The sequence below is a fragment of the Phyllostomus hastatus genome, unplaced genomic scaffold (genome assembly GCF_019186645.2).
Source record: "Phyllostomus hastatus isolate PE091 unplaced genomic scaffold, TTU_PhHast_1.1 phas_scaffold_39, whole genome shotgun sequence".
In the NCBI taxonomy this organism is placed as follows: Eukaryota; Metazoa; Chordata; class Mammalia; order Chiroptera; family Phyllostomidae; genus Phyllostomus; species Phyllostomus hastatus.
This window is the reverse complement of record NW_025334028.1, coordinates 34,010,164-34,022,226: the sequence shown is the minus strand read 5'-3', so window position 1 is coordinate 34,022,226 and position 12,063 is coordinate 34,010,164. Positions and strand designations below refer to the sequence as shown.

Sequence of the window (12,063 nt, the reverse complement as noted above, 5' to 3'; positions counted from 1 at the left end):
CATGTCCTCACATGAAGGGGTGAGGGAGCTCTCTGGGATCTTTTTCATAAGAACATGAATCCCATTATGACTAATGCCTGCACCGTCATGACCTCATCACTTCCCAGAGGCCCCACCTCCTAGTGCCAGCAAATGAAGTTTGGGGACACAAATGTTCAGTGCTTAGGAAGGGGGTCTCTAAAAGGCAGCTTCTTCCAGCAATGACAACACACCACCGTAAAGGCACAGGCACCGTAAAGGCAGTGCTCTCTCTCTTCATGAGCCAGAGGGTGTGCAGGGTCAAGGGCACCATTCAGAAAGAGGGTGGGGACCACGGCCACCCCTATGCTCCACATGCTGTCAACTGTCAGGGTGACTGGCCTGTTCACTACTCACACTCTAAATGCCACAGACAAGGAGACGGCAGGAAGTGCAGGACTGGCTACAGGGGTGAGGAGGAGTACCAAAGGAGCACTCCCCCAGCTCTGGCTTAAGCTGCCCCTTTCCTGTGGGGTTAAATGAAGGCAATATTTTTCCCACCACCAGCCCTCAGTTGCTAATCCCAGAACTAGCCTTGCATTCTAAAAAGGAAGAAAACCTCACAGAAAAGCCTGTCTCTGAGAGATGGTGCTGTCCCTCCTTGAAATAAGAGTGGCAACAAGGGAGCTGAGAGTGGAGACAGTGCTCCAATGCCTGGAGCAACTCCCTGCTCCCTGGTCCACTGCCTCCCAGAGCAGATGGGGGGCCTGTGACATCACCCCAGCTCCATTTTGACAGAGCTGTGCCCACTTCAAAGGGGACCCACTTCACAGTACAGTTCAGTACTTTCACCAGGCCTAGTGCCTGTGACCTGCAGAAAAGCTCGGGATTGCTGAGCACCTGCCTCTGCCCTGTCTGTGTCCCATTCTGACACTTTCTCAGCCAAGGACACTTCTTACAGAACATGGCTTTCCTCTACAAGATGACACCAGCTGCAAGGCAGCCTGCCCTTTAGTTCCCCTTCTCCAGGCCTTGTCCTGTCCCAAGCCATGGGGTACAGATTCCACCAGACAAGCCCAGGCCAACTTCCCGCGTCCCAGCCAGCAGCTCAGAGTCCGTCTGAAACACCAACCAGGCTCGGGTCCAGCCTGCTCCTACACCCCAGGCCCTAATGTGCCCAATTCCCAGAACTTGTCTCGAGACACCAGGACTGAAGTGGCCAGTGATGGGCTTTAGATGCTGTTTCCTGCCTGCTCCTTTTCTAAGTATGTCTTCAAAAAGATGTTCTAAAAGCAAAGGGCCGTCCAGACCCTGAGAAATGTGCTCCCAAGTCCGAATGCCCCGTGTTCTCAAGCAACCTGCTGAGACCGCCAGGATGTAGCAGGCTGTCACCTGCACTGGCATTTCTCTGTATAACAACATGGAGCAGAAATGCAGGTGGTCGTGAGCGCCTGCTGCATCCGGATGCAGCCCTGTACTGAGCTGTTTGGTCACAGTGACTTCATAGCTATGTCTTTGCCAGAAACGCTTCTTCCTTGCCTCTTCTAGCTGCTTCTACATCCTTTGAAGCAGCATTCCCCCACCCACAAACATGGGGTATTGGGAGCTTCAGAGAGTGGCTCATGTGTGCCAGAGCACGTGTAGCAGCCCCACAGGGGCAGGAAGGCCCAGAGGCACACCAGGCTGCCCCAGGGAATCGATGCGTGACCCCAAGGGGGACGCCAGAGTTGAACAAGAGGGGCAGAGCCGCAAATCTCTCCAAATGTGGAGAAGGCTTTCTCCCAAATCTCCAAGTGCTCAATCAGGAATATTTCCAAATACCCCTCACGTGCTTGTGACACTGAAGGCATGGGCCAACACCAGCCCTGGGCTAGCTGTGTGCTGGCACCATGGCACTGGCTGCCAGGGGTGCGACTCTGCCTCTCTGGGGGACAAGCAATGGCTGAAAAAGAGACAGCAAAAGACAGCCAGTCTCCCACAGCCACCCAGCAGGCCAGGCTGTGTGTATGCTCTAAGGTTGGGGGGTGCTTTGGGAGAGTGAGGGGAGCTGGCAGCGGAAGGGGAGAGGCAAGGAAGCAGAAAGGCTGGTGGGATGCCTCTAGGGTTTCCTGGGGAGAAAATGTCTGTTCTGCTGCCTGGTGATCTCAGAACCCAGCAGAACAGAATCCATCACCAGTGGGGCAGAACATGTGAAAACAGCCAGAGCGGCAGAAAGCAGAGAGTGCCTATAGTGAGAATGAGGCCTGGGGGAGAGCAGCCATGCCGGCTCGGAGCCTCAGAGGGGGTGGGGGCTGGACGACTGTGGGAGCAGGCCAAGGGTAGCAGCGCGCCCTCCACGACCCGAGGGCCACTCAGTGTGATGGCGCGCTCCCCTGGTCATGGCTGGGCCCGGCAGAAAGGCACGTCCAAGCACTGGGCTCCTCACTGGGCTGGCAGCCGAGCCCTGCCTCCTTTTAGAGTTCCTTTGCCCCTGTTAATACAGAAATGTGAGGCGTGCAGAACCCACAGCACCTGGAGCCGGCGCAGTGGGGAGCGCTCGTGAATCCAGGCTTCAGGAAAGATCAGCCCGACTGTAATTGTTGTGGGAGGTAACAGAACAGGATTTCGCATGGTTTCACCTATTCCAAAAGTTTCCATGCAAAGGCGAAGAGGAAAAAACTGGGGAACAATGACAAAATGGGACAAAAGCACCCGCCAATCGGGGCGTGTCTGGTCGGTTGGTCCGCAGTAGTCAGTGCAGCCTCTTTCTGCCCCCAGCAAGCGGCGTGAGGACTCGGAGCGCTCCATATTCGTGCGGCTGAAGGACGGAGGCTACCGGCTGAGGGACAACACTCTGTTTCACCTGTACCTGAGCACGTCCCCCTGCGGAGATGCGCGCCTCAACTCGCCCTACGAAATCACCACAGACCGTAAGAGATGGCATTTGTACATTTTTAGGAACCCCATGTTCTGCTGGGTCCCACACGCTCTGCCCAGACCCCGAGTGCGTGGTATGTGGTGTATGGTGTGGCGACGCCCTGAGACTCTGGGCACAGACGGAATCTGCCATTCTGTGTAGTGATCCCTTTCGAATATCAGAGTGGCGAGAAATCTAAAATTATCTATGTCATTGCACCGGCCCCCACTCCATCTCAATGGATTGGAAACCCCTGTCCCAGGCTGGAGGACAGAATGAAGGAGGCCAGGGACCAGAATTACATGGAGTGGCCGCATCTTCAAGCTGCTTTGTTTGCCCTCTTTCCATCTTTGGGAGAATAAAGCTCAGTGTTGTCATGAAGCTTGATGCCAGCAAAGACACCTCCCCAGGGTAGCTGGCATCACCCACAGAGTTCTGTACTGAGTCCCTTCTCGAGACCTGCCCTCTGGGAGCTTTCCACAGCAGGTGCACACAGTGCCCTTCACCCCCACCACCATAGGGAGGGGCACTGTGTGTCCTAGAGTGGAGGGCTCAGTGGGGTCTTCTCTGTGTAGGTCTCATGGTCAGTGCCCCCCTGTGAAATAGAAAGTGGGCAGCTAAGAAAGTTTGTTACTGATACTATGTGTGTGTATATATATGCTACACATACTTGTGCACGCACACCACACACACAGGCACACACACGCTCCCAGAAACTGCATGGGGCAGCCTTGCTGATGTAGGCCCTGCCGTTAAATGTGTGTATGTGATGAGGGGTCTGGTCCTAATGAGTGGGGGAGGCACCCAAGGCTCAGTCCTGTGCTCAGAGGAAACCACAGACAGTGCAGTTACTGAAAGTCTGTTTTTGCCCTCTGACTCCCCCCACCAAAGGCCACAGCTGTATTCTCAGAACCACAGGGAAGAAAGACAAGCATGTGCTGGGTGTCTGCTGCATCCCAGGCTTGTGAGGAGTGCCTCCCTCAGAGATAAAGAATGTGCAGGGAGCCCTGGCTGGCGTAGCTCAGTGGATTGAGCGCGGGCTGCGAACCAAAGTGTCGCAGGTTCGATTCCCAGTCAGGGCACATGCCTAGGTTGCAGGCCACGGCCCCCAGCAACCACACATTGATGTTTCTTTCTCTCTCTCTCTCTCTCTCCCTCCCTTCCCTCTCTAAAAATAAATAAATAAAATCTTTGGGGGAAAAAAAAGAATGTACAGGGAAATGGCACTCAGTCCTACATGGTTTTTATTTTATTTTATATTTCCATCCTACATGCATTTCATCTATTTCTCTGGCACTCAGAAATGTTTCTGGTCCAGAAAAATGCATTCTTCTTTTTGCCAACTTTCCTCCAAGCTTTCCCCTTTGGAAAGGGCTGGACAGACTCCTCCATAGTGGGATTCCAAGTGACATTTTCACTAATGTCTCAGTCAGCTCGAGCAGCCAAAGCAGAACACCACCCCGGGGGCCTTATACACAGCAGACATTCATCTCACAGTCTGGACGCTGCAAGTCCAAGATCCTGGCCCAGCAGACTCGGTGTCTGATGAGGGCCCTCTCCTTGGTTCACAGAAAGGGCCTTCTCCCTGTGTCCTCACATGGTGGAATGGGTGAGGAGGCTCCCTGGGGTCTCTCAGCACGAACACTAATCCTATTGGGGAGCTCTACGTGCATGACATCATCTGAACCAAATTACTTCCCCATGACCCCATCTCTTAATACCATCTCCCTGGGGGTTAGAGCTCCAATATGAGAATTTGGGGGACGCAAACATTTGGTCCATACAACACCCAAGGGAAAGCAAATGGAAGAACAAAGTCTAATAGTGAATCAGGAGAATGGAATCCACTAAGTGTCAGGGACCTTTCAAGGCACTTCCCAGGGTCAAGGGGCGGGGGTCGGCCAGGGGCAGAGCAGTGGACACAGCTCTCCTCCAAGTGAAGAGCCCCACCTGCCGCAGCCAGTGGAGTATTGCAGGGAATTCCTTCACTACCACATCTCAAAAAGAGAGAGAGAAAAAACAATATGAAGTAGTTCATTTTTCTTGAGAGGTTCATCAGACTGGGTCTACATGATCCTACCCTACACATACACACACACACATACACAAAGTGCATTCAGTTACTGGAATTGTCTTCTCATTTGTCTTTTCAAAAGGTTTGGCTTCATGAAGACCCAGACAAGGGGTCCTCAGGAAGTCCTGCAGGTGTGTGGGGCCAGTACTAATTCATCCAGCTTCCTCCCCACAGGAGCCCCAGTCATGCCTGAGCCCCACCAGTCTCTGTAGAGGGAGCGTTCTGGCTCATTGGGCACCCACTGCAGCCTCTCCAGCTTTTGACTTGTAAAGCCAGGGGTTTAGAAAAACAAAACAGATATGTCTCAGGTGCACCCTGGGGTTCGCTTCCAGGCACAGATGCCTTTTATTTCATGGTGCTTTTAAGAAGTGGCAGGTGCTGCTAGGGGAAAGAAAGTAAAGTATTTCCCTCACATTTTGGCTGCAGATATGCCAGGCAAAAATGAGGTGCTGCTCCAGAGTTACTGAGGCTGGCATTCCTCCCAGTGCATCCTACTGGGGACGCTGAGGAGGGAGCACCTGGCCAGCTTGTCCTGCAGACTGTCTGCCAAGAGCCCTGCATTACCTTCCCTTACCAGTTCAGTGAGGGCAAGAAACCCAAATTCCTGCTTGGAAGGGCTTCCCAGAGAGACTGCAGTTTCCCCACACTCCTGAGAAAGGCACAAGGCTCAGGAACAACTCTGACTTTGGAGAGAAACCACTGACATCAGGGTGGGGGCTCTGCATATGTCTCACGCAAGTGTTTCTCTCTGCTACTCTTTCAAGAGGGTTGGATGGCCAGGGGAGGGGATGCAGGTGACCGGCAGGGGCTCCTTCCAGGACAGAGGCCTTGGGGACAAGCCCTGCCTGCTGGGCGATCCCAGAGGTCACAAGTCTGCCTCCTACAAGTAAACCCTATAGAAGCCCAGCCTCACTGCCTATCTGCTGTGGGTCCATGCTCCTACAGGGAGTCCAAAGCATGGGACCTGAAGGTTACGGCACAGTCATTGTGCCCACATTGTGTCCCCTCGCCAGAGGTTGTCATCAGTTCTGCCGAGCTTCTCACAACCCGGGAGAAGCTCCAGCACTGGAGTTTCCCAACTCCTGGCCACTCCAGGGGTCACCCTGTCTCCTCTCACCAGCACTTTATCCTGTGTGGTTCCTATTACTTGAGCTCATTTTATCCTCACACCTTTGTCTGGTCTGCAAGGAGCTGTTTGTCGTACATCTCTGCATGGCCGCATGCCGGCCCCAACACCTACAGCTGTGCCCATACTCTCCTCTTTTTCCTACACACACACACGCGCATGCACATGCACAAGCACATGGACATGCACACACACTCAACAGGCATCTGACCTGCCAAGTGTACAGACATGCCTGTGATTGACTAGGTCTGAGATGCTCTGAACAGAGTTGTCCACAATGTCCCCTTTCCTTTAGAAAAGTAAGGGAATACGCCCTGGCTGGTGCAGCTCAGCGGACTGAGTGCTGGCCTGTTCTCAGTCAGGGCACATGCCTGGGTTGTGGGTCGGGTTCCCCAACCCCGGTAGGGGGTGTGTGAGAGGCAACTACTCATTGATGTTTCTCTCCCTCTCTTTATCTCTCTTCCCCTCTCTTTAAAAATAAACAAAATCTTTATTTCAAAAAAGAGTGAGTGAACGCAGAGCAAGCGCAGGGGAGAAATTCCGCCAATAGGTCTGAACAACTGTTAGAGCCAATATCACATCCCAGACCTCTGGCTAAGAGCCAGGTCTGGCTGACCTCTAAGCATAAACACCTGACTCTCACCAGCTGCCAAGCAAAGGGACCTTCCACAGGGGCCACCTTGGCCTCAGTTGTCCCCCCAGTGCTAAAACCTCCAGGGGTTCTTGAGGCCAGATCAGAGCTCTGTATCCATGAGGCCGCATAGTGCCCTACTGTGACCTGGCCCACCTCCCTTGGATGCTCATGGCTCAAGAAACTCTTACCTCCCTATTTTTATTTCTTTTTCTCAAAAAACATGTAGACAGATCATAAATTCTGCCTCCCTGGAGTCTTTAAAAATGAAATCAATAATTACTAGTCTGAAATGTCTGGGACACATGTGGCCTGGTAACAGCTGTGGGTTGTCCCCATACCTGGCTTATGTCAGGACCACCTGGGAAGTTGCTAAAAATGCATACCTGTGCTTTCCCTGAGATTCTGGCACATTTGTTATAGTGGGTCTGATCTGTGCTTTCAGAATTTTCTCTGTGATTGTGAGGATGAGGACCAGCCATGTTTTGAGCCACCGGGTTCGAAACCTCTAACCTGTCTCCTGCCCCGATTGGGTGTGTCTCCTGCTGGCGCAGTGGGGAGGCCTGCATGCGCAGGAGGGTCTGCTGGGGTCCCTGCAAGAGCCAGGCAGATGTGGCAGGCAGGCAAGGCTTTTACTGATAGGGACAGAGCGGCTCCAGCCACAGGCTCTGTATACAGAAGCCAGACCCCACAAGGATGATTCCATTTCCTAAGTGGATGTGGAAGACCTGGGCTAGGCCCAGGGCAGTTCTGGTAAGAACCCAAACTGACCAGAGTGATGAAAAGTTCTAGGGCCCTTCCTGTGGCTGAGCTATTGTAGAGTAACTATTGTCCTCCTTCTAACTCACCAATATTCTTAAGGCAAAGTCTCTCTTGGCATGTTCTTAAATAGCCTAGCTCTTACTGCCACTTCCAAGGAATTTAACAGCTTAGTGAAATCCTCCAAACTGTCTCCCATAAGATGCCATGAGGAATAGCATAGTTCTGTCATATCTTACGAGAATGTGCTAAATACCTAGTATGTTCTGTTTCATTTATTATTCATTAGGGCAGTTCAAGAGATAAGCCCAAATTCCCATAGGAAGTCAGGGAACCTAAAATGCACTTTCTGAAGTCTCTGTCTTCAGATTTGCCTACTGAGTTACAAAAGCAGGCAATATGTGTTTGTGCACCATAGGATCAATGAATTTAAGTGGCCTCATAATTCACCATCATCACCATCACTACCTTCATCAAGTGACACAAAGGACACCCACATGACCACATGATAAATACTGTAGATGTTATTAAAATAAATAGTAGATTTATTTTAATAGTAGATTGCTTCACAGGTATACTTTCTGGGACATGTCTTTTGAAGATGACTCAAAAATTAGAAGTTTATTGGGTGTTTAAAAACATTCTCTCCCTTTCCTATGCCTGTTTTCTCATTTCTGGCTCTCTTTTTCTCCCCTAGTGCCTTACTGCAGCCATGTGTCACTTTTTAGCTAGATCTTGGCTCCTAGGGGGACTTCAACTGTCATTTAGCTCCATCTCCTATTGCTTGTCTCCTAAAAATAAAGTATCCACCTGACAATTACCTAAAGTGTAATACCTTATTGTGATGTCAGTCTCTAATGGTAAGGGTTTAGATTAATAAATACCATAATGAAGAGGTGGTCATTTGGACAATCAGAATTAGATCAGCATATACTCATTTGAGAGTGCGTATGTGTCCACAGCAGGCAGGATTTTCACATTTCACACCTCCGCTGTAGGGCACACCATAAACCCACTACAGGTTATTTAGGTTCCATTCCCCACAGTTTCTGGTTCACTTGACGTTTTGTTCTGCTTGAAGTGGCATCTTCAACTCCCTCCTGCCTCTCCAATTAGGCATGAAAGAGCCAGAGGAAATGGGCTTTACAAGATTGTTGACACTCAGAGCCCTGGGGACTGATCACACTCATCAGGGAGCTGCTAGAGAAGGCAGCCTGAGATTTAACACCTCTAAAAATAAATGCTTCTCAGGAGCCTCTCCTGCACCTAACTTTTCAGGAAAAATTAATCTACCTGAAACCTTCGGGTTAGCTCCTGGATAGCACTTATTAATTCAAGCCAGGCCTCCCTGTTGGCATGCCATTACCAACCCAGAGGGTCTACTTCACGGGAAGTTTGTTGTGCAGAAGCAATGAGTAAGACTTGAGGAAAGCCTTACAACAGGCAACTTTCAAGGTCTGGAAAACAACACCATAGTGGAAGCACTGAGAGAATGATATGAATACTGTAATCACCTGAAAGAGAGGTACAACAAGCACCCTATTTCCTGAGAAAACATCCCCCACACAGAAGAGTCAGGGCACTTGTATGTGGTAAACTACGGAAACTACTATGTATATTGGCCCTCCACTCTCCCAGTGCTGCCGGCCATAGGAAGTTGATGTGATAAAGACCTCTCCAGGACAGTGTAAAAAGGTCAAACCAAAGATTGCCTCAAGTGTTTTTGAGTAATATGAACTATTTTATGTTCAATTTACCATAATCACTATCATCATCTTTGTCATGATCACTATCACCATCATCACCATCACTACCACCTCCATCACCATCAGCTTTACCACTGTCACCATCATCATCCCCATCATCATCTTCACCATCACCATCATCATCACCATTGCCACTATCAACCATCATTATTATCAACAGCATTGTCACCATCACCATCATCACCATCACTGTCAGTGTCATGATTCATAGTGCCATTTAAAACAGCAAAGAAGAGATTTGTGCCCTGCCAGAGTACGGCTGGGTGTTGCTTGGCTGTGCCCACCTTGGTCTTCCTGTGTGGATGACTCACAGACCAGTCCCAGTGGGTCTCATCAAGCACTCAGCTGGTAACAGGATCAAAAAGCATCCTAAAAACTTTGGAAGTTTACTTTCTCTGAGGAGTATGGCAATCTTTTTTCCCAAGAGATGGCCATTGGGTACTATGGATATGTAGTAAAAGAACTTTGCTTCTTAGAAAAAATGATAAAAAATACCGGAAGTTACTTTAAAATCTGAAAGAGATGTCCACAGAAACCCACATCTTATTTATTATTTGATGCCTTCAGTAAGAATAAATGAGGAAGAAATCCCCTTTCCACAACTTCTAAAACAAAACTGAAGCTTTTTAAAGAAAGTATCTAGCATCCATCCATGTCATCACATGTAAGTAAATGGTGAAATCACTGTACTATTTCACATGCAATTTGAATGTAAAGCAGTTAACTGTTTCCATATTATAGTATAATCCAGACTTAATGTACAGAACTTTTTTTAAGAAAGAAAAATAAATACAATCTTCCCCTTGCTCATGCTAGTTCTCCAAATAACTGTGGGGGTGGGGTGCAGTGTGTGTGTGTGCATACAGAGGGCTCTGGAAAGGGAAAAGAGAAGGAGCGCAGAGTAGGGACCCACCCTCAGGCTGCGTCCCGTCATTCCTGAGCACAGCAGAGAGGCTGCCTCCCACGGCCTTTCGCTAATAACTGACATGGTGCTGACACTCTCAGGTGTCTTGTCTATTTCCCCCCACAGGCTAGGAGGTAGGCACTATTGTTACCCCAATTTCAATATGAAATAACTGTGTCACCATGATTTTCAGCAACTTCCCCAGTGTTGTGCAGCTAGGAAACAACAGAGCCATGATTAAAATCCAGACTGGGGTGGGCAGACCACAGCCCTCAGGCCAGATCCCACCCACTGCCACCTTTTCTGTATGGCCCATGAGCTAAGCCTGGTTTTACATTTTTAGATGGCTGAAAGGGTGACAAGAATAATATTTCCTGACAGATGAAAATGACGTGGAACTTTAATAGTGTGGGGGAACACAGCCCTGGGCTATGCTGGCCAGGCGGTGCTGCTCTGTGCTTTGGGGCACAGCTGAGCGGCTGTGACCAAATGGCCCCCGAGCCTCAGACACTTGCTGCCAGTCCCTTTACTGGGAGGCAGCCAAGCCGGTCTAGCAGTGGTGCTCTGGAGCCCAGCTTTTCACCACGTCACTGTTGGAAAGAAGAAATTACTCCCTGCCCTGGCGCTCACTTATGTTTCCCTGTCCTGATCCACTGGCAGTGGCCCTGGGGTCCCTTGAGAAGTTTCTGGGTGCACTCCTCCCCTGCCTCCTCCAAGCTGGGAGCCCACCTGCCTCTGGGCAGACAGGGTCCCAGCCCCTTCTCACACCACCTCTTATCTCCTAGTGACCAGCAGCAAACATGTCGTCAGGAAGTTCCGTGGGCACCTCCGCACGAAGATTGAGTCCGGGGAGGGGACTGTGCCCGTCCGGGGCCCCAGCTCAGTGCAGACCTGGGACGGCATCCTGCTGGGTGAGCAGCTCATCACCATGTCCTGCACGGACAAGATCGCCAGGTAACAGCCCCTCTGGCAGCCCGAGTGACAGCAGGCACAGGGAGCATCCCCAGGTGAGGGCCCGTCCCTCCCTCACAGACCACACTCTGAGTTTCAGGTGCTCGTGGCCAGGGCATCCTGAGTGACTACATGCCTGGCAAGTCTGAGCTGCCGCTGCAAACACAAACATACAGGGTGCTGGTGTAGCTCCCTGTCTGACAGACTGGGCACCGCCAGGCTCAAGGGACGAGGAGGAAACAGGTTGTGCCATCTACTCAGCCCACCTGTGCTCAGCACCCCCTGGGGCTACCTGCCCCCAGGCCCCCAGTCACATCTTGCCTCACACACGGGTAGCCCTTCCAGAACGCCCTGTACCCCACAGTGTGGAGAATGCCCTCCCAGGTTCAGAACTTCCCTGAAACCTGGCAAACGTTCTAGAAAACGTGTACAACTGTACTGACAGCTGAGGAGGCCCCCTCACCCCATGCCATGAGATGGTCTCCTTCCCGAAAATGTCCTCAAAGGCCCCATGTGGAGGTTCTATGGGAAATCTCAGCCCAGCCAGCAGGGGGAGAGGGACTTGCAGGGAGGATGTCAGGTGGTCCTGAAAGGCACCTTGTCCTCAGCAGCCACTCCTTGATCAAGGTGGATAGAAACTTCCAGGAGTAGAGCCAGCCCCCACACTCCCATTCTGAGCTCCTGGGCAGGCCATCCCTCCCAGTAGCCCTTCTGCGACTTCGTGTGGAAAATAGGCCCCAGCACCCCGAGAGGAGGGAAGGGTCACCTGGGGAGAGTCAGACACCCTGACAGAGCTGCCCCTAGTGGTGATAACAGTGAAATGATGGTGAAAAACTAGTGTTCGAGTGAATCAAAACTTCTTTTAGAAACTTGGATAGATTCACTTTTCTATAATCGATTTACCAAGTAAAAACAGGGTATTGTAATCAATTGTGGTCCTCGTCCCAGCCACGTTGCTCCCGAGATGCTGCACGTGGAAAGTTCTGAGGTCAGAACTC

The 12,063-nt window shown here is 50.9% G+C and overlaps 1 protein-coding gene across 1 annotated transcript in view; it reads left to right on the top strand.

The window, feature by feature from the left end:
• The window catches only part of ADARB2 (adenosine deaminase RNA specific B2 (inactive)), a 436,890-nt gene that overhangs the window by 396,028 nt on the left and 28,799 nt on the right, over positions 1 to 12,063 (top strand). The window contains exons 7-8 of the mRNA XM_045820262.1: positions 2,716 to 2,867; positions 10,900 to 11,068. Of these exons, the coding sequence (XP_045676218.1) occupies positions 2,716 to 2,867; positions 10,900 to 11,068 (321 nt within the window). The remainder of the gene's footprint in view (positions 1 to 2,715; positions 2,868 to 10,899; positions 11,069 to 12,063) is intronic.